At 44.5% G+C, this 22,219-nt stretch overlaps 1 protein-coding gene across 1 annotated transcript; it reads left to right on the top strand.

The window, feature by feature from the left end:
- Positions 1–74: 74 nt before the first annotated feature.
- LOC134467107 (NACHT, LRR and PYD domains-containing protein 1 homolog) lies at positions 75–21,551 on the top strand. The gene is made up of 6 exons (XM_063221027.1): positions 75–88; positions 3,714–4,633; positions 5,118–5,317; positions 5,634–5,894; positions 12,171–12,231; positions 21,466–21,551. Exons 1-6 carry the CDS (start codon positions 75–77, stop codon positions 21,549–21,551), a joined length of 1,542 nt encoding a protein of 513 aa, XP_063077097.1.
- The last annotated feature ends 668 nt before the right edge of the window (positions 21,552–22,219 follow it).

Genomic DNA, 22,219 nt, shown 5'->3' with positions numbered 1-22,219 from the left:
TCATATTGTAAATAGTGTACGTTCAGTTCACGTTCGCTCAAAATATGAACTCGTTCATGAACTTGAACTTGAACATGAACGCGTTCGGGTACATCACTGGACTATACCATATTTCGTTTTCATAACAGTGTCCTACTTTTATGTAAGGGCTGCTTAGGTTTTTTCTTTTTTTTAGAAGACGAGTCACCGTCACCAACAATCCACCCGTCATGGATAAGCGCTGCATGCTGCGCACAGGCTATCATCTTACACTTCATTATTATTGTGTTGGTGGATAGTAGAGCTTAATCTTAATTCTTTTCTCCCAATAATGATACAAACAGTAACAACTTGATACAAAATGCCAGTTTGGGAGGGACAATTGAATTATAGCCTCTACATGAATAGATAAAAAAATGGGAGGAAAAAAAAACCAAAAAAAGGGGATTTCCCGGGATTCCCAGGAAATGGGTCGTCCGATCCCGGGATTTGATTCATGCCATTTTCGGAAAAAATATTAAACCCTATTGTGTATGTGTTTTCATGGGAAACCTTGGAAGCACTGTGTGTGTGTGTGTGTGTGTGTGTGTGTGTGTGTGTGTGTGTGTGTGTGTGTGTGTGTGTGTGTGTGTGTGTGTGTGTGTGTGTGTGTGTGTGTGTGTGTGTCAGGGATGTAATGAATTTTACCAGCATTGTGAACGTAGGCCTAGACCTACAATCATTAATTATTTTAGCGACGGTAGCCTAATTAATTCGACAGGATTGTGAACCTAAATCACAGTCCACAACAACGTTGTGAACTTACATGATCACATATTCCATATTTTTTTGACAACGTAATTAATTTGACAGCATTGTGAACCTAAACGATCTGCGGGGGTGGTCACTGTCCTTCTCGCAACAGCAATGATAGCATAGCCTAGGCCACCCATCACAAATTGAATATTTTTGGTAGCGGTGGTAATTCATTTGACAAGACTGATTACTGCCTGCGGATGAAGGCTGCCTGCAGATGAACAACTTTTTAAGTGAAATGCACTAGGTGTTGGAGCTGGCAGCGAAGGCCTCTGCTCAGTGCTCACCGTGCGCACCTTGTGTCAGGCAGTGGAATAGCAGCGAACTAACAAACACAGACAACACAGACAACACAGACAACACACACACAAACTCAGGCGATCTCATAACCTCCTTGGCGGAGGTAATTAAATATCTTGCAAAAGTGCAATTCTAATGTAATTTTCTCATTTGCAATCAGAGTGGTGAATGAAAAACCTGGCTGGGCAGACAGCGGGGAAAGTTTATTGTTTTCTCCACGGAGGTGGAGCGAGGCCACAAGCACAAGTGGAGGACGGGAGACTGCATAATGGAATGTACCCGCAGTCTATCTCCCGTGCCCCATGTTGGCTTGCTTTGCTTCGCGTGTGAGTGCACATGCGCATGCGCTGTTGTGTAATTTGTTAATTATATCTGATATCTTCAGAGAAAGATGGAGATAAGATGTAATGATGAGCTTTAGTATTCAATCTTTAACCTGATTATCTGTGTGAATCTTTCTGTGAATCTTTTTGCCGTTGGCTGATGTATTCCCTGGTTCACATCGTGCATTCGCACAGAGAAGGGAGAATTCCAGCAGATGTAGAGGTCACTGTATACATTGTAGATGTGTGTGTGTGTGTGTGTGTGTGTGTGTGTGTGTGTGTGTGTGTGTGTGTGTGTGTGTGTGTGTGTGTGTGTGTGTGTCTCTGTGTGTGTGTGTGTGTGTGTGTGTGTGTGTGTGTGTGTGTGTGTGTGTGTGTGTGTGTGTGTGTGTGTGTGTGTGTGTGTGTGTGTGTGTGTGTGTGTGTGTGTGTTAGGGTGAGAGAGATAGCGATAGAGATAACTCTAATATCTCTTGTTCTCTACTCTAAACTGGGTCCTTGGAGAGGGGATATTCCAGAAGCAGCAGCAGCAGCAGCCTCAAGTAGCAGAGAAGGACAGATATAAGATGTAGTGAAGAGTTTTAGTATTCCTGATTATCCTGTTCTCTGTGTGTATCTATGCTTTAGAGTGGGCTGTGATTTGGATGGATCATATCGTACCTTGAGAAGGGAGATTCCAGCAGCAGCAGCAGCAGCCTCCAGTAGCAGCTCCCACTCCTCAGATGCTGCAGAGCTGCACCTCACACACAACACCCAGCAGCATCCAGGAGCACAGCTGCTCTCTACTCACACTCACACGTCAGTCTACACACACACACACAGAAAGAAAGCCATATACTGCAGGTACACAGACACAGAACTGCAGTACACATACACATACACATTACATCAGTACTATCCAGACTGGTGTGTAACATGACACATTACATCAGTACTCTACAGACTGGTGTGTAACGTGACACATTACATCAGTACTATACAGACTGGTGTGTAACGTGACACATTACATCAGTACTATACAGACTGGTGTGTAATGAGACACATTACATCAGTACTATACAGACTGGTGTGTAACGTGACACATTACATCAGTACTATCCAGACTGGTGTGTTACATGACACATTACATCAGTACTCTACAGACTGGTGTGTTATCTGAGACATTACATTAGTACTATATTACATCACATTACATTTCACTTAGCTGACGCTTTCATTTTATTCAAAGTAACTTACAGATATTATTTTTCAGGGTATTGGTTACAGTCCCTGGAGCAATGCACGGTTAGGTGCCTTGCTCAAGGGCACTTCAGCCATGGATATGTAGGGAGAGGTCAGCGGGGATTTGAACCTGCAACCCCCAGATTGAAAGATCAACTCTCTAACCACTAGGTCACGGCTGCCACATTTTTACATTACATTACACTTGGCTGACAGTTTAAAAAAAAAAAAAAATCCAAAGCGGCTTACAGCAATAAGAGGTTTGGTGCCTTGCTCAAGGGCACTTCAGCCATGGGTGAAGATGCTGGTAAGGATAGGATTTGAACCCGCAACCCTCTGATTTAAAGACCGGAACCATTGACCCACGGCTGTCCTTACTTTACAGACTAGCGCAGGGTTTTCCCCAGCACTTTTATTCTGAAGGTGCCCTCCTTGACAACAAATACCTACCACCTTGACTAAGTTCCCTGAAAAGATAGTTTTTGTGTTGTTAATGTAATTTGCTTCATCATAACAGTATACCCTTGGGGTTTTCATAGCCTACTTCATATGAAACTGCACAACATAGCCTTTCTAATGATAATGGGCATGTGTCATTGATACAGGCTAACCCCACACCATCTTGTCAAACGAAATTTCTCAGGGAAACACTTGTATGAAACACTTAAGTGTGTAAAGTATCATGCAGACTGGTGTTTAAACTAGCACAGTGCAGTTACAGTATTATAAAGACTGGTGTTTAAACTAACACAGTGATATATCTGTAGTATATACAATATATATAGGAGTGCATGAAGTGACATTGCAGCAGCTCTCCAGACTGGTTTGCTTGTTGAGGTTATTTTAAGTGGTTCTCAGCCTCTTTTGAAGAAACGTCCCCTTGACTTCATCATAAGCCTATCATAAGCCTGCCAACGCCCCCCTTAGTATTGAAAAATAAAATAGACTAATGCCCCTCAATATATACTAAGACACCCCCCCCTAATCTGTCTCCTTCTCAACACCAGTGTGTGTGTGTGTGTGTGTGTGTGTGTGTCTGTGTGTGTGTCTGTCTGTCTGTCTGTCTGTCTGTCCGTCTGTCTGTCTGTCTTATAGGGTCGATGGCCTGGGTGATGACACACAGAGGGGCTGTGAATGCTGTGCTGAAGTTCCAGACACCAGCCACTGGGTCCTGGTGGAGCCTGAGGTCTCCACAGAGAAGAGTATCTCAACCTACAGTCTGAGGTCTGCTGCAGGGAGCTATGAGTGCTCAGAGTCCAGCCTGCGCTGGTCGTGTGGTGGTCCAGTCACCCTGCAGTATCGCTTCATGGACTGGTACATGTTTACTGAAGAGCTGGCCCGTATGCAGTGCAGTCCAGCTGGTCCTCTGATGGACATCAAGCTCATGTCGGGAAAGCTGGAGGAGATCCACCTGCCTCATTTCCTGTGTTTGGGAGGGTGTCAGCCTGCTCTGAAGGATGCTGTGAAGGTTCTGCATCAGCAGGATGGTGGAGTGTATCTGGAGACGTGTGAGCTGAGTCGCTCCCATGCCAGGCTGGTGAACCCCTCCTTCTCCATTTTTGGTAATGTTCTTCCTGACATCACCTCCTGGCTATTTGCGGTGCATGCCATGGTGTTTGTGTACCACCAGAGCAGCATTTCTCACCAATTCCGCTGCTACCTGCTGCCTGAGGATCCCAAACTGATAGAGAAGGTGAAGGAAGAAGAGAAGGAGTTCAGGGGTGTGAGACAGGCTTGTCCACAACCAAACAACTCTCTTCGGATTAATGAATTCTACAGACTGTGTGCAGATCAGTCTACTGATTGCGTCCCTAAAATCAACCCAAATGAGCTGATGCTGAGGTACTGTCGGGCTCTCCCCGAATTCTTCCAGGTGAAGCTTCCTGATCCAGCACCCATCTCCCTCCACCTGCAGCTCTTCAGTTCAGCCAGCAGGGGGCAGCAGGCCGTGTGGAGCGCAGAGTTCCAGACTGGCACACACGATAGGCAGACCAGGAGCAGAGGCCTGACAGAAGGTGTACACACGCACAGACATTGGGTCTTTCTCAAAACCTAGGCCAGTGTCCTTCCAAGTGTATCAGCCTAATTAGTCACGCCCAGTGATTGGATACTTTTTGGTGAACTCTACAGAATATCCAATCACTGGGTGTGACTAATAAAGGGTATCCAATCACTAATTAGGCTGATAGACTTAGAAGGACACTGGCCTAGGCTTTGAGAAAGACCCATAGACACAGACACAGACAGACAGACAGACACACACACACACACACACACACACACACACACACACACACACACACACACACACACACACACACACACACACACACACACACACAGCTAGAGGCCACGACCTGTGAGACCACTCCAGTTGCACAACTATTATTCCTTAGAGACTAACTTTGACTTCGACTAAGACCATGACACACATTTACTCCATATTGCATGTAGTTTAAGCTGGTAGTAACTTCTAATAAATTACCCTTTTGATCTCAGCTCAACGGGCAGTTTGGGAAGCAGAGATCGAGGAGACGGAATACTTGCCCCCTCATCAGGGCACCGCACATGCCTCCAGCCGAGGTCCCCTCTCCACCCTCCCCCGTGGAGCTGAGCCTGTTGACACTCACACTGCTGTGGACCAGGCCATGGGCTGTCAAGACGTTCAGACACCTGAGTGCTCAAGCAGAGGTCTGAGGGTCAGTATGAGCCCAACAGATGTTTGGTGTTTATGCTCATTCTATTTATTTCCTTTACCTGTAGGAGGCTTTTACCTGTAGAGGTGTATAAATAAGGTATGGGATTGTGATCAAGATGAGATTGTGAATATCTACATTAAAATCTGTGACTGTGACATAGTGACTATGAAACCACCTCAGCACCTTGTCTAGATCTTATAGATACTAAATACTAACCATCACATCAAATAAATAGCATACCTGTATGTGTGTGTCATATAAAGACGGATAAGCAGAGTTCCAGGACTAACAAGACCTACCATATTCTTCATGTCAGTTGAGTGCCAGAACACAGACTGTGGACCTCTTCAGTACGTTTGATGAGTTGCGGTGTAAGGAGCTGAAGCGGTTCAAGGCATACCTGTCTGAAAAGATCATGGAGGGCTTTGAGCCCATTCCCAGAGGACAGCTGGAGCAGTGTGATGAGACAGACCTGGCCTCTAAGATGAAGGAGAGGTATGGGGAAGAAGGGGCTGTGAGAATGACTCTGACCATCTTGAGGATAATGGAGCTCAACGACCTTGCCAACAGACTAGAGGTAACATGCACATTTTTACACACACATAGACAGATTTGTATTATAGGCTTTTATAGACCGCCCAATCAGCAGGCCTCCGATGGCTCAGAGCTTCCGTAAACCGGCTCCGACAAAGTGCGGCGCACTTTTGCTTCCGACATAATTCGGACCCCCATACCAAATTTCACATGAACATTGCATTGATAGTCAATGGGCGGCGCCGACAAAATAGAACTTGTCTCTAATTGCTATCCGACATCGGCCAATGTCCCCGGACATCGGCGCCAGTGTGCGTGGTTCTATTGAAAACAATGGAATCGAATTTTAGCTGAGCAGTGCTCAGCACTTTGTCAGAGCCTGTATGCGGAAGCCCTCAGAGTCTCCTGTCACAGCTCCACCATGGGGCAGAGAACAAACAACAACCCACCAGCAGAGCCGGGCCTGTCAGTAATAGTCAAGTGCAGATATGAGTTGACCCCAAATTCTAACAAAAGGTTTCTCAGTGGTTTCCAGTTGTATCAGATGTACTTAAAAACATACTCAAAGTCTACCAAAATCAAACTTCAGGAAAGGCCTCATTTTCAAGATGGTTGCCGCCAGGCCCTTAAAAGGCCTGCGGCATGAGAATTAACTTGAAATAACAAAGAATAGTGGTGTTTCAAACATGTTTTGACCATGTGATATTGTAATTAGTAAGTTTGCTTAATAAGTATGTGATTAGGAGTACAATTTAATATAAAAACTAATTAATTAGGACAGTGTGGTACTGTGCAATTGGTCAAAACAGGGCCACCATGTGTACGCTCAAACCCTTGTGTGTGTGTTCTTCTGTTGTTTTGTTTTTTTGTTTTTATTTTTGTTTGTTTAATGTTTTTTTCTTGTTTTGTTTTGGTATTTGTTTATAAAAACATTTACATTTTGACCTGAATGTTGAACAGAGACATTTTTATGTATATTCTGCAGCTCATTCCTATCATTTCTTTTTTGTTTCAATGACCTTGAAAAGATGCGCTAGTCATCACATTCTTCCTCCCACTGAGGCTTATTACAATTGACAACTTGACATGGTCCACAAGCAGTAGTCCATATGCCTTACAACTGCACCGTTGGGTTTGTGCAGTTACAGTGGATCATCTTCATGAGACTATTAGGGGCAGCAGGCTTGCTGGTCATAGCTGGCAGGAAGTGGTTGTCCACAAGTTTCCATCCCCAGTTCACTGGATTCAGCTGGGGTTCTATGTTCCCCACTGCTTCCAAGTAGACTGCTGCCGCATGGCAAAGCACAGGTTGTTGTTGCACCTCTGACAGGTTAGGTTTAGGGATAGTTTTGGTCAGGGCACAAATGTACAACTCAGAAACATTGCATTACTGACAGGTTAGGTTCAGGGGTAGTTTTGGGAAGGGCACAATTTGAAAAGTCGGAAACATACAATGTGGGGAACATAGAACCCTTTTTTAGAAAAATGGTCCTTTGTTCCCCGGTCTCTAACAAAGACAGGAGAACATTGGACACGGGGAACATAGGACCGGGGGAACATAGATACGCTCCCATTCAGCTCACCTTCTTTTCCAAGTCAAGTCATGACCTGAAAGTAAGTTCTGAGTGAGTGGAATTTGGTGGAACATTCAGTCGGGGGCAGTCGTTCTGGGGTAAGAACAGATTTTGTGGTAACAAGCTTCCTGCTGAAGATGTGATAACGCAGAGAAGCAAGTGAATCCGTATTCTTACCTCCAAACAGCACTGCCATTGCCGTAGACCCATGGTCCTGTATTGTGGTGCTGTCTTGATTTGTCATCAAAAACAAATTGGCACATGACTTGAGGGTAGAGTCCCCATCGACAAGTTTGTGAAAAGCTGTCTGTTTGCCAACACCAAAAATGTGTGATGTTGAATTACCTGTTACCAGAATGGCGATGAACAAAGTCATCCTGTACGTGTATTACTAAAGGCCATTTGCACTGTCATAGTGGAGCAGTACTATGGATGTGAAGTTTTCAGTAACTATTCCAGCATTGCACTGGTGGAACGGCGTGCGTTAAGGGTCTACAGGAAACACATGGAATCTGTGGCCAAGTCAATTAACTAATTTAAGAGCTTCATGGCCATTTTAGGCGCCATCTTGAAAATTACACCTTTGTAATATTCAGATTTTGGTAGACTTTTACTATGCTATTAAGGGCACCCTATAGTACACAAAACAGCTAATAGAAAGCTTTTGTTTCAAATACTGTTTCGGATTAGGGTGTTTTGTCATACACACTCTTATTTTAAGAGCATGCAGTTGTAATGTTTCTGTAAAAACAAAACCAACAAAAACCATCCAATTGTACTTAGAACCACTTATCTATCAAGGTAATATTGTAATTAGAATATTACATGGTCAAAACATGTATAAAAACACTTTTCCTGATCATTTCACAGTAATCTTATGTCACACAGTCATCTTACAGTAATTTGAAGGGCCCGGTGGCGGCCATCTTGAAAATGAGGCCTTTCCTGAAGTCAGACTTGAGTAGACTTTTAGTATGTTATTAAGGACATCTAATACCACACAAAACAGCTGAGAAACCTTTTGTTAGAATTTTTTTAGGGTTGGGTGGTATTTTCCCATAAATGCACTCGACTATAATATAATCACAGCAATCTGGCCAAACATCAACCTTGTATATCTTGTCCTATTATTGGTGTAATACATTTATGACCAAATGATGCTGCTAGAAATGCTTCAACAATAATGAGATCTGTCCAGCATTGAAACTTTTTTATTATTGACCATGATGCTCTGTATTACAGGAGTCCATCACCTCAGCAGGCCACTGAGAAGAGATTCAGGAGCTGCAGCCTTCCTCTCGGAGGCAGACTTGATGTGTGCAGCCTTCCTCTTATAGGGCTTTCAGGCCAACCAGAACGGAGCTGGAGCGGGTGCCCGCACCAGTTACGTTCAGCACTAAAGTGCTATTCTGCGAACCGCCCGTGTTCATACCGGGCTCTGAACTTTTCCTGCATTTGACTGCGTTACCCGGATGAACCTGCTGACGGCCACGCTGTCGTCACGGTTTGCGGAGAAAAACCTAGTAATTTGCGGTTCGCATTGCGAACCAACTTTCCGGTTCGTGAACGCAAATATCTGTGGCATGAACACGACGGCCGGTTAGCGATTAGGTGCGGGAACGGGCTCCAGGACGGTTCTCAGTCGGCCTGAACGCGCTATTGGTGACCCCTGCTGGCTTCAGACCAGATGGCTGCAGCCGTCCTGTTGGTGGCAGACCAGATTACTTCAGCCTTCATCTTGGTAGCTGACTAGATGTGTGCAGCCTTCGTCTTGGTGACCCTGCTGGCTTCGGACTCCCTATTGGGGACACAGCAGATGGCTGCAGCCAATGGCGATTCTACAATGAGTTACGCCCCTTTTTACTGTCCCACCCAGACAAAAAAATGGCAAAACAATGCTCATAATAGCTGACAAAAACCACTCAAAGTAAAGTGTGGTATTAATGGGGAAATAATGTGTTAATGTCTTCAGAATTATTTTAATATGTTTATAGTGATTTTCACAATGTTATTGGGGCGGTGTTTTGCAATGGTGCTGCCCCGTCTCGGGTGCCTCTCCTGAGGACAAGTGTCACTGCACACCACAGGCTTTATGCCTCACCATCAAGGTGACAGCTGAAGGGGTCCCCTGCTGGTGCATCATACTCAGGGTACCCCAGTCATGGAGGAGGATGGAGGGCTGTAGAGTGCCGTGCTCAGGGTACCCCAGTCATGGAAGAGGATGGAGGGCAGTAGAGTACCATGCTCAGGGTACCCCAGTCATGGAGGAGGATGGAGGGCAGTAGAGTACCATGCTCAGGGAACCCCAGTCATGGAGGAGGATGGAGGGCAGTAGAGTACCATGCTCAGGGAACCCCAGTCATGGAGGAGGATAGGGGAGAGCACCATACTCAGGGTACCCCAGTCATGGAGGAGGATGGGGGAGAGCACCATGCTCAGGGAACCCCAGTCATGGAGGAGGATGGGGGAGAGCACCATGCCCAGGGAACCCCAGTCATGGAGGAGGATGGGGTAGTGCTGGCATTTCTCTCCACCCTAACTGTAGATGTTGGATATTTAACTGGCAACTGTTGGGCTACAAACTTGACTCCTTAAATGCTTATCCATGATTTCCCACTCAGGAAAAAATATGTTAAGAATTTACTTTACAGATTGTATTATTTACTATACAGATATTATTTGAGTGCTTTTGGAAATGTTACAACAGACTGTACAGTATATTTTTACATTTTTATTATGAGATCGATATCATTAGGACATGCTTATGTCCCTGGTTCTCTGAAGGAGATGAGTGAGGCATCTCTAAGGTGAGTGCACTCTCAGTGTGTGAAGATTAGTTGCCAGATTTGGGCGAAACAAATCGGTTTTGACTAATGGTTGTCCCCCCCCCCCCCCCCCCACAGTTCAGTTCATTGGCCTATGGCATGATTGAAAAGAGCTTCGGCAAACGTTCACTGAAAGCATACTCCGCATAGAGATGTCCAATGAGAGATTAAGAGAGAACCATGTTTTATACTTGTGTTTAATGACATTTTTCATTGGCATAATTTTGATATGCTTGACGAAAGTGAGATACATTAATGTTGTCATATCTGTTTTAAAGAATAAAATGTGTATGCCATGTGTCGTATCCCTCTTTGTTATGTGCATATAATACATTACATCATTCTTACCTAGACCCATAGTTTAGCATTTTAAATGTTGGTATTTACTTCCTAGGATGTAAATGCCAGGTGGTGTGACTGTGATATTGAACTAAATGGATATGTGCTCTACAGTTATACGTTTTGGGATTAATGTGTTTCAGACAGATGTTCTCCTTGTAGAGATACCAACAGCAGAGAGGCTGAGCACATTAGGTGTGTGTAATACACATTGGGGGCATTCCAATATGCATGCTCCCGTCCTCCCCTTGTGCTTGTGGCCTTACGTTTTGCTGACGCCCCGCCTCCATGGAGAAAACAATAAAGTTTCCCCTGCTGCTGTCAGCCTAGCCACCAAAACATTTGGGGGACTGTTCGATGTAATGTCTAGCCCTTTTGAGTAGGCCTATGTACCTTTAAGGATGTTGGGAGTTGTGGGATAGGATGATAAAAGTAGAGCTACGGGGCGGGAGCGGGATCAGTGTTTGGGCAACGCTATGTTTGTGAACATGCCATGCACTTTATGCCTGTGAAATAAACTATGCCGAACCTGCACGGCTAAAGAGAGAAGCTGACTCGAGTGTGGATATTACATTCGTCATTCACCATCCCGATTACATTAGCTTTCTTTCATGGATGACGTCATCGTGAGGTCACAAGCAGGCAAGTGAACAAGGGACGATGGACGTCACGTCTGCATATTGGAAGGCACCCATTGTGTCCAATAAGCCATTGAGTCCAATCAATGACAAACACAGCAAACTATATATAAAAGAATCAAATAATAATGAGTTACAAACGAGGATCACGGCAACACACACTGGCATGGGTGCCACGAGGGGGGGTAAGGTGATACAGATTCTAAGGGCCCAACAGCTCTGACTGGGCCCTGGAAGGATGCTGATAACATAATTTGTCATTTTGGGGGCCCAAAATTTGAATCTTTCATGGGGCCCAACATTTTTATCAGCGCCCCTGCACACTGGTGCCAAACGGACACTCTACTACAGCACTGCAAGTGAGGTAATATGGAGTCGGTGGGTTTTGGTACTGGTTACATTAGCCTTTTCCCCAGTGTGGTGTAAAACAAAACAGTTAATAAACCAAAACAAAGACAAACATAAGCAACATTCCCAATTCACTGTTTACCACAGAAAATAAAGTAAACAAAAAGGAAACATTGCCCCCAGGCCCTCACTCACAACACGGACTGTTCATCATTCCAGCATTCATTCATCCACATGCGCATCTCACATGCCAAGAACCACACAGCTCAGCTATTCTACGCACAAACACGCACATTCATTCTTACATGAATTCTTACATGTTCCTTTGGGATTGCATGGCTGCATTGGTAGCTGCATGTAGCTTAATTGGGTAAAGGGCAGGGAATAAATTGTCTGTGAATATACTCCTCTTAGTGACCAGCACATTGCACACCTGCCCCTGGAAGACCCATCTACTCAAGAGTACAGTCCCTCTGTTGAAAGATAAGTGGCATTTGTTCAGCATAGTGGAAGTGCATGTGTTTTAGAATACCTGTGTAACATTGTAGAATTGTACTAATCACAGTGTTTGTGGGTTTGCTCCCTCTCTTTTCAGCCAGGTGCTCTGGGCCTACGCGAGTGGCAGGACGAGTCCCCGGGTGGTGGATCTACTTCGGGTTGGTTCACATTTCGGGTGCCCCTCCCCCTTTCAGTTTCCAGCATTGGCTGATCACTTGTGGTGTAATCAAATATACTGCTACTGTCCCCCCTTTTGCTGCCCTGCCAGTCGTGGTAAGTCACTGCCCTAGGCTAGTCCCCTTAATCCCCCCCCCCCTTTATCGTACATTGTGAAGACATAGTTTGGCTACCAAAGCCAGCCTTGTAATAGCAGGTGTGCAGTGTTGCTGGTGTGTGCATGTGTGTGTGTGTGTGTTTGTCCTGTTGTGTCATTGGTGAGGACCAGAGTTGGCCATCTTGGCCTCCGGGTAGTGACCCGAGTATTGTCTATGTCCTTTTGTTTGTCCAAAGTTTAATAAATATCTCTTGGTGGAACTCACGTCTCTGTCATATCTAATGTATACGAACCTGTGTTGCCTGATTGGTACTTTTTAAGGGTTTACTTCTTTCTCCCTGTGGGCCAACCCCCCATAGGTGGCGTAGTCTGCTTAATTCTAATTGTACAAACCTCCATTCTAACAAATTCTAACAAATTCTAACAAAACAGCACCCCGTCTATAGCAGTTTGCTTCGATAAATTGGAGATCCTCACCACCTGCACAGATATTACAGGAAAACACATGAATAAAACAATCAATACACAACTCAGAAGGGGAAAACGATACGGATGTACCGCAAGTTATGAGGCACAGGGTGCATTCCTATGCACACTCCCATACTCCATGTGTGCTTGTGACCTCGCCCCTCCTCCTGGCCCTGACACCGTCAAGAAAACAATAAAGTTTCCCAGCTGTCAACCTAGCCATAATAAGTTTTGGGGCAATGTTTTTCAGTTTTTTTTAACAGATCAGGAGGCCGAGGAGAGACTGTGATAAATACAACGGAATAGGCCATCCCAAATCAGGACAACATCAAGGAATAGGTCATCCCAAATAGGGTGACCAGATGTCCCGAAAAATTCGGGACAGTCCCGAATTATAAGCTTTTGTCCCGAATCCCGAATCCGACTGTGCATGTCCCGAAATTTAGACTTACCTACTAATAATAATGTTTAAACCAGGTACACATCTCAAACTTTTGGCTACTGCCGCCTGTGCCCCTGAGAGGCTGCTTGTGCAGCCCAAAATACATGAAGTGGCTGCGTTCCGCCCCTCAGCAATGTATGTATTTTATCTCGCTGAGTGAGCAGTGAGCGCGAGCAATTACCGGCGCGCATTTTCACTTTCATCGACAAAATGACAGTAGTAGCGACATGGCAGATGAAGAGCCCCACCATGCGAGTAAAAAACAGAAGCGACAGTGCAGGTAGATGAAGGAATGGGGAGGGGAACTATATTCTGGTTTTAGACCGTTCTGTCAGCGTGCATCCTCGCATTGTATTGTTTATTTTTTGACGTTCCGAGTTCAGGCACACGAGTGCACTGACAAGCTAACTTGCAGTGACCGCAAGCTAATCCATTCGGTGTTCAAGTGTACAACAACCTCGCAGCTCAGATGCCAAAGCATCGATGCCGGTAAGCGTCACAGAAAGCGTTAAAAAATGAAGGAGAAAAATGAGAGGTCAACAGCAGCTGCGGGATTGACATGGCATCGAGGGGGAAACAATGCAGGCATCGCAGCTGCGGGGAAAAGAAGTTTCACAAGTAGGCTACTACTGTAATAATCAATATATTTCTTGCCTTTCAATTAATCATGTTGTCAGGGCTTGTTATTAGGCTATTATAATCGAAAGGTCTGAATTGCATCACTAGCCTATAGGCCTAGTTAATTTTCAAAATTTTCTTTTTTTTCAACGACAACATCAAGGAATAGGCCATCCCAAATCAAATATACATCAAGGAATAGGCCATCCCAAATCAAATATACATCAAGGAATAGGCCATCCCAAATCAGGATAACATAAAGCAATAGGCCATCCCAAATCAGGACAACATCAAGGAATAGACCATCCCAAATCAGCTCACCCATAAAGGAATAGACCATCCCAAATCAGAACAGCATCAAGGAATAAGCCATCCCAAATCAGCTCACCCATCAAGCAATAGGCCATCCCAAATCAGAACAGCATCAAGGAATAGGCCATCCCAAATCAGGTCTACATCAAGGGGATCATAAGTATGAGAAGTTCATAAACACCGCACACTGGATACTGTTCTGTTTTTCTTTTATTTTTTTTGGCGAAAAACGCATTTCGTCTAGTGCGTATCCAGTATCCAGTGTGCGGTGTTTATGCACTTTTCATATTGATCACCTTTTCCCGCCCTACACCTGTACCTGGACAGCTGCAGGGTTGTGCACAAGGACTCTTGCACTGTGATCAAAAGCATATCCAATGGTCATCATTGTTCTATGTTGCCATGGCCGTCCTAGATAGTGCATTGCAGTAGTCCATGTTAGTGAAAAATGGTGGGGTAGAGTCTCTATTGAAAAAAAAAACCCGTTGCATCCTTGATCCTAATACAAATACCGTCTATGAGCATTGTGTAATGAATTGCCCAGAAATGACCAGAAGGAAGTGAGACTACAACAAAAACAATGGACAAGGCTTCCCCAAATCAGGTCAACATCAAGGTGGGCATACATTTTAAAACATTCATGAATACAAATGACAAAATGAATACTATCTCAGTCTGTGTACATTGTGCAATGAATTGTCCAGAAATGTCAGCTGCACCCAAAATGCGGCTGCATAGTGATCCTCCTTTGCTATTTTTCTCAGGTCATGTAAATATGATCAAATCTGAATAATTAATTCAACATTGAGGAATTAGGCTTTATTATGAGACCATGTTGTTGTGCTACCCTTCATAACCTCGTATGGTGGACCATCAGATCTCATAAGAAACGAAATTCACACTTAGATGAAATTTTACTCGGAAAGTAAAAGAAAACAAACAAAACCCAGAATTCTCCATTTTGTATGATCCAGGCTCACGAATCAAACTGTGGACAGACAGACTTGACTCTGCGAGCCCTATCTCACGCCTTTCGTAAAGTCTTCACGAAAAAAATAGATTAATTTTCGTGGTGCATTCACGTTATTGCCCGTTTTTCGTGGTAGGGCAACGAAACGCTGCCTATTCACTTGAATTGCCCCACTGCTGCCTAGCGTCTGCAGGGGTGGGGAGGGGGTGCTGACAGAAAACTGCTGATACACTAACCCTAACCCTAACCCACTAATTCGACGCCCTTTCGGTACTTACGCCTTATGTCCCCTAAACCTAAACCTAACCCTAACCTTAACCCTACTTAACCCTAAACCTAACCCTAACCCTAACCTTAACCCTAACCTTAACCCTAAACCTAACCCTAATTGCTTGTTTGAAATGTTTGATTACCATGTGACGGTAGGCTACCGAAAGGGCATCAAACTAGTGGGTCGCTAGGCAACAGTCGGGCAATTCAAGTGAATGGGCAGCGTTTCGTTGCTCTGCCCCATGTCTTCTCCAAAAGGTGACTGCTACATTCTATGAGTTTACATGAGACACTTAAGTCCGATTTACTGTTACTCACTTTTAATCTTAATTCCACTCTAAAAATATCATGTAAACACCTACCGAACAGGATTTAAGTTTATTCCGATTTAAACTTAAGTCCGATTAAAGTGGGTGGTTTAATCCTCTTTTAAATCCGATTAAACACGTTCCTCTGTCATGTAACCTTTTATTCGGAATTACAATAAATCCAGTCATTCCACGTATGCTTGTTGACCACATGATGGCGCCAAGAGACTGTGCTCTTTGCCAGAGAGAAAAACATGGCGGCACTTCCTGTTGATTTTCACATGAAAGTTTTGCTTAATTTAAAGTCCCTAAGCGACTATAAATGTTGTGGCTTCCATATATTGATGTAAAAGTGCCCCACGAAGTAATGAAGCACAACAAAGTTACTCCACATTACTATTTGACCACTCGTTTTTCTATGCTAACAGGGTAGCTAATGTAGCATTGTAAATGATCCAGGGAGAAAGGGGGAAATGTTGTGATTTCAGTCCGCCTGAGGCAACGATTTTCGTGGGGAAGATGACCTGCATCTCGGTGGCATTGGACCACGCCCCCGTGCCTTATTTTGCTCGCTCAGCACGTGCGTCCTCAGTCCAATCGCAATGCTTTATTTTCCCCAGACGTTTAATCGCATTTAAGTGAAAGTGCCATGTATACACATCGCAAAATAACTCTTAATCCGATCTATTTAAATCGCATTTATTAAATCGGACTTAAAAACATCATGTACACTTAGCCAGTGAGATCTGAGGAGGGGAAGTTTCCCCACTAACAGCTGTTTGCTTCCCCCTAGTGGAGAATTACAAGGTTGCAAGTATTCAAGGGTAGTTTATTGGTCACAGTCAGTCACTTTTGTGCAGCACGTTGTGAAATGAATTGGCCGATGTGCAGACGACACTCTAGGTCTCTGGGTTCAGCTGCATGGGGCCCCAAGCGATATGTCGAAGGAGCGAACATTCAAAAGAAACAGCAGAGTGCAGTTACGTGAATACATCATGCACAGCAACCGATGTAACACAAGTGGACTTTCACTGCCCGTAAGCGTGATGACTTGTCACCACCTAGTGTCTGAAGTATGAAAATGTACAAATGTAAAAGTGACATTTCAAGGATTTCTGCCAAATCATAATCTGTCTCTCGCCAGATCACTCTATCTCAATTTCAGAATTTGTGGTTGAGTGTAAAGTTAGTTGCATAACATGGACCACTGCGCTGTGTGTAGTACAGCATAGCCTTGACTTATTGTTGTATTTTACAATTATTTTTTACATTATTGTTGTTATTATGTCTTCTACTATACTTTCCCCCCTATATTATGTTAAATGTTGAATGTTTAAATTGTTATTTATTTCTCTATCACTTGATTGTTACTGGTTTATCACTGGTCCATCGCTGTCACTCACAAATGTTAAATCCTCAGTTATTATTTATTAGGCTACTTCATCAATTTATTGTTATTGGTACATCACTGTTTCTTGTCCTGTCTTGCACTTTGCACAGTCAGTAAATGTCAGCATGGCATGTAGCTCTAACCAGATTAAAAAGAAGCAGCATGCAGCCATTCAGCAACACTGAAAGAAATCCATAAATAACCCATAACTGATTAAAAACAACAGCAAACAATAAAATCACATAACACAATTAATTACTGTAAAAGAACTGGCTTGAAAAGATGGATAAAATAAAAATAAAAACATAAATACGTGGATGACACAAAGACATGGATGACAGACTGACATAACCTGAACATGATTGATAGAACACCTTTGGGATTGCTGTAAATGGAGACTGAGAGCCAGGCCTTCTGAACCAACATCAGTGTGTGACCTCATTAATGCACTTTTGGACAAAATGGTCAAATATAAACACTCCTCAACCTTGTGGACAGCCTTCCCAGATCAACACACTCCTCAACCTTGTGGACAGCCTTCCACACACTCCTCAACCTTGTGGACAGCCTTCTCACATGAACACACTCCTCAACCTTGTGGACAGCCTTCCACACACTCCCCAACCTTGTGGACAGCCTTCTCACATGAACACACTCCTCAACCTTGTGGACAGCCTTCCCATATAAACACACTCCTCAACCTTGTGGACAGCAGCCTTCCCAGATGAACACACTCCTCAATCCTGTGGACAGCAGCCTTCCCAGATCAACACACTCCTCAACCTTGTGGACAGCCTTCCCAGATGAACACACTCCTCAACCTTGTGGACAGCCTTCCCAGATGAACACACTCCTCAACCTTGTGGACAGCCTTCCCAGATGAACACACTCCTCAACCTTGTGGACAGCCTTCCACACACTCCTCAACCTTGTGGACAGCAGCCTTCCCAGATGAACACACTCCTCAACCTTGTGGACAGCCTTCCCAGATGGACACACTCCTCAACCATGTGGACAGCAGCCTTCCCAGATGAACACACTCCCCAACCTTGTGGACAGCCTTCTCACATGAACACACTCCTCAACCTTGTGGACAGCCTTCCCATATAAACACACTCCTCAACCTTGTGGACAGCCTTCTCACATGAACACACTCCTCAACCTTGTGGACAGCCTTCCACACACTCCCCAACCTTGTGGACAGCAGCCTTCCCAGCTGAACACACTCCTCAACCTTGTGGACAGCCTTCCCAGATGAACACACTCCTCAACCTTGTGGACAGCAGCCTTCCCAGATGAACACACTCCTCAACCTTGTGGACAGCCTTCCCAGATAAACACACTCCTCAACCTTGTGGACAGCCTTCCCAGATAAACACACTCCTCAACCTTGTGGACAGCCTTCCCAGATGAACACACTCCTCAACCTTGTGGACAGCCTTCCACACACTCCTCAACCTTGTGGACAGCCTTCCCAGATGAACACACTCCTCAACCTTGTGGACAGCAGCCTTCCCAGATGAACACACTCCTCAACCTTGTGGACAGCAGCCTTCTCAGATGAACACACTCCTCAACCTTGTGGACAGCCTTCCCAGATGATCACACTCCTCAACCTTGTGGACAGCCTTCCCAGATGAACACACTCCTCAGCCTTGTGGACAGCCTTCCCAGATGAACACACTCCTCACCCTTGTGGACAGCCTTCCACACACTCCCCAACCTTGTGGACAGCAGCCTTCCCAGCTGAACACACTCCTCAACCTTGTGGACAGCCTTCCCAGATGAACACACTCCTCAACCTTGTGGACAACCTTCCCAGATGAACACACTCCTCAACCATGTGGACAGCAGCCTTCCCAGATGAACACACTCCTCAACCTTGTGGACAGCCTTCTCACATGAACACACTCCTCAACCTTGTGGACAGCCTTCCCAGATCAACACACTCCTCAACCTTGTGGACAGCCTTCGCAGAAGAACACACTCCTCAACCTTGTGGACAGCCTTCCCAGATGATCACACTCCTCAACCTTGTGGACAGCCTTCGCAGAAGAACACACTCCTCAACCTTGTGGACAGCCTTCCCAGATGAACACACTCCTCAACCTTGTGGACAGCCTTCCCAGATGATCACACTCCTCAACCTTGTGGACAGCCTTCCCAGATGAACACACTCCTCAGCCTTGTGGACAGCCTTCCCAGATGAACACACTCCTCAACCTTGTGGACAGCCTTCCCAGATAAAAACACTCCTCAACCTTGTGGACAGCCTTCCACACACTCCTCAACCTTGTGGACAGCCTTCCACACACTCCTCAACCTTGTGGACAGCCTTCCCAAATGACTTGACTCTGTAATAGCTGCAAAAGGTGGACTGATATTGAACACTATGGGTAAGGATTGGTAGGATTAGGATGGGATTTGCATATGTGAGTCAAATCAGGATAGATAGATAGATAGATAGATAGATAGATAGATAGATAGATAGATAGATAGATAGATAGATAGATAGATAGATAGACAGACAGACAGACAGACAGACAGACAGACAGACAGACAGACAGACAGACAGACAGACAGACAGACAGATATACAGATAGACAGATAGACAGATAGGTTAGGATTGGTAGGATTAGGATAGGATTGGCAGTTAAATTAATATCTGTGTCAAGACAGGTGAGCAAAAACTTTTGGATAGATGGGTGAGCGGTTAGGGCGTCAGACTTGCATCCCAGAGGTTGCCGGTTCGACTCCCGACCCACCAGGTTGGTGGGGGGAGTAATCAACCAGTGCTCTCCCCCATCCTCCTCCATTACTGAGGTACCCTGAGCATGGTACCGTCCCACCGCACTGCTCCCCATGGGGCGCCACTGAGGGCTGCCCCCTTGCACGGGTGAGGCATAAATGCAATTTCGTTGTGTGCAGTGCACAGTGTTCACTTGTGTGCTGTGGAGTGCTGTGTCACAATGACAATGGGAGTTGGAGTTTCCCAGTTGGGCTTTCACTTTCAGATAGATAGATAGATAGATAGATAGATAGATAGATAGATAGATAGATAGATAGATAGATAGATAGATAGATAGATAGATAGATAGATAGATAGATAGATAGATAGATAGATAGATAGATAGATAGATAGATAGATGGATAGATGGGTTATGATTGGTAGAATTAGGATAGGATTAAAAGTTAAATTCATACATGAGTCAAGGCAGGTTAGCAAGTTACTTACATTAACACTACATTACCCATGATGCCACACATAAACACTACTACATTACCCATGATGCCACACATAAACCTCACATTACCCATGATGCCACACATTAACACGTCTCCTTACTCTAACCAGAGCCGTCTAATAAGAGTTGCGCAAACCGGGGACCAGGAAGTCGGTTGGTGATGTGATTCGCGTAGATTAAAATGTTTCTTAACAGTAAACTTCTGTTCATTGGAAACTAACACAGAACCATCACATACCAAACAAAGATTAAATACAAACAAATGACATTACCTTTACCACATTTTCTGTGTTCTACGGCCACCTCCTAGAACTAAGTAACTTCTAATAGAACTAAAGTCAATGGGGATTTCCATGTTAACGCTCCGTGAGGCTCCATGAGAGCCGCCATTGCTGTGGAAAGATTGGTCCATAGAGGTCTATGGGAGTGACGTAACTCTGTTATTAGATGGCTCTGACTCTGACTGGATGAATGAAACTGAAACACATCTGGAGAGTCAAACGCAGAACGAGGAACTACTAGCCAGACGTCCACACAGACAGTTGTTTAAGTTGAGGTCATTAAGCTCGTTATAGTTTATAGAAAAACAGAAAGTAGACTTTCACTTTGCACAGCCAGCTTTGCATTGTAAGCCGGCTTTTTCCAGCAGAAAAGGGACTGGTGTGGACCTGAGCATCCAAGTCAATGGCGTCTCTGAAGTGTATCTGACACCTGTAGGGATCTGTGAAGTCTGAACAGATACAATCTCTTGGTAAGTAAAGAAGTTAAATGTGACATGATAACTGATTGTGCACATACATGTAATTCAAGTTAGCAATCAGCCCTGAAAATGAACAGACTACAGTGAGCTGAAAGAGGAAGTATAGTTTGTCGCCCACGCAACGGAAATGTGGCACATTGCAGCGCTAGAGCACAGTGAAGCGGATGGGGTTGTGTTGCTGTTTTGCTGAAAAGGTTTGGTCGATTTTGTCCTTTGTTGAAAAATTTGATGGGTGGATGCATAGGCTATCTGTGTGTGTAAGGATTATTTTTTAAAGAGCTTACTGTTATTATCAACAGTGTGACATTGTGATTTCTGTGCTCATCTTCCCTCAGTGTCCAGCTGTGTGTGCATGAAGAGTCCATGGATGAACCAGAGATCAGAAAGACGGATCCTCCTCCTGAGAGGTGAGATCACATGACTATTAATTTACTATCATATGTGAAAAGTAATGTGTGTGTGTGTGTGTGTGTGTGTGTGTGTGTGTGTGTGTGTGTGTGTGTGTGTGTGTGTGTGTGTGTGTGTATGTGTGTGTGTGTGTGTGTGCACGTGCGTGTGTTTCACAACAGTAGCCTAGTTCATTTCAAAGGCTTCCAGAACAAAATGAAAGTAAATAAATACTAATAAAATGTACACAACATAAAATGGAGGAAATGTAACTGGATAAAATAATGTGTGAAGACTAAGAAGACAAAACAATATTTACACATTTATTGAAGCTTTGCTGAAAAAGTCTTTGAAACCTTTGAGGAGATGCATATCTGCCTCCAGATCATATCTGCCTCCAGATCACAGCAGTCTGGTCTGTAGTTGAGATTGTCAATAGCTTACTTTCTTATTTTTTAGTTATTATAATAACCATTTTGAAGCTGGCTGTTGGGGGACTTAAGCCTACAGTACAGCATTTAGGAGTGTGGAAAGACGACGTAACCCCAACCAGCCTGATCTCCAAAAATGCTCCTGGACACGGATGTTAAGGACACGAAATCCGTGTCCAGGAGCATGGATTTTGCCAAAATTCCGTGCTCCTGGACACGAAATTATTTTCCGTGCTCCTGGACAAAGAATTGTTTTCGGTGATGGGCACAC

The sequence above is a fragment of the Engraulis encrasicolus genome, chromosome 17 (genome assembly GCF_034702125.1).
Source record: "Engraulis encrasicolus isolate BLACKSEA-1 chromosome 17, IST_EnEncr_1.0, whole genome shotgun sequence".
NCBI classification, from domain to species: domain Eukaryota; kingdom Metazoa; phylum Chordata; class Actinopteri; order Clupeiformes; family Engraulidae; genus Engraulis; species Engraulis encrasicolus.
This window is presented reverse-complemented; position numbering and strand designations above follow the sequence as displayed.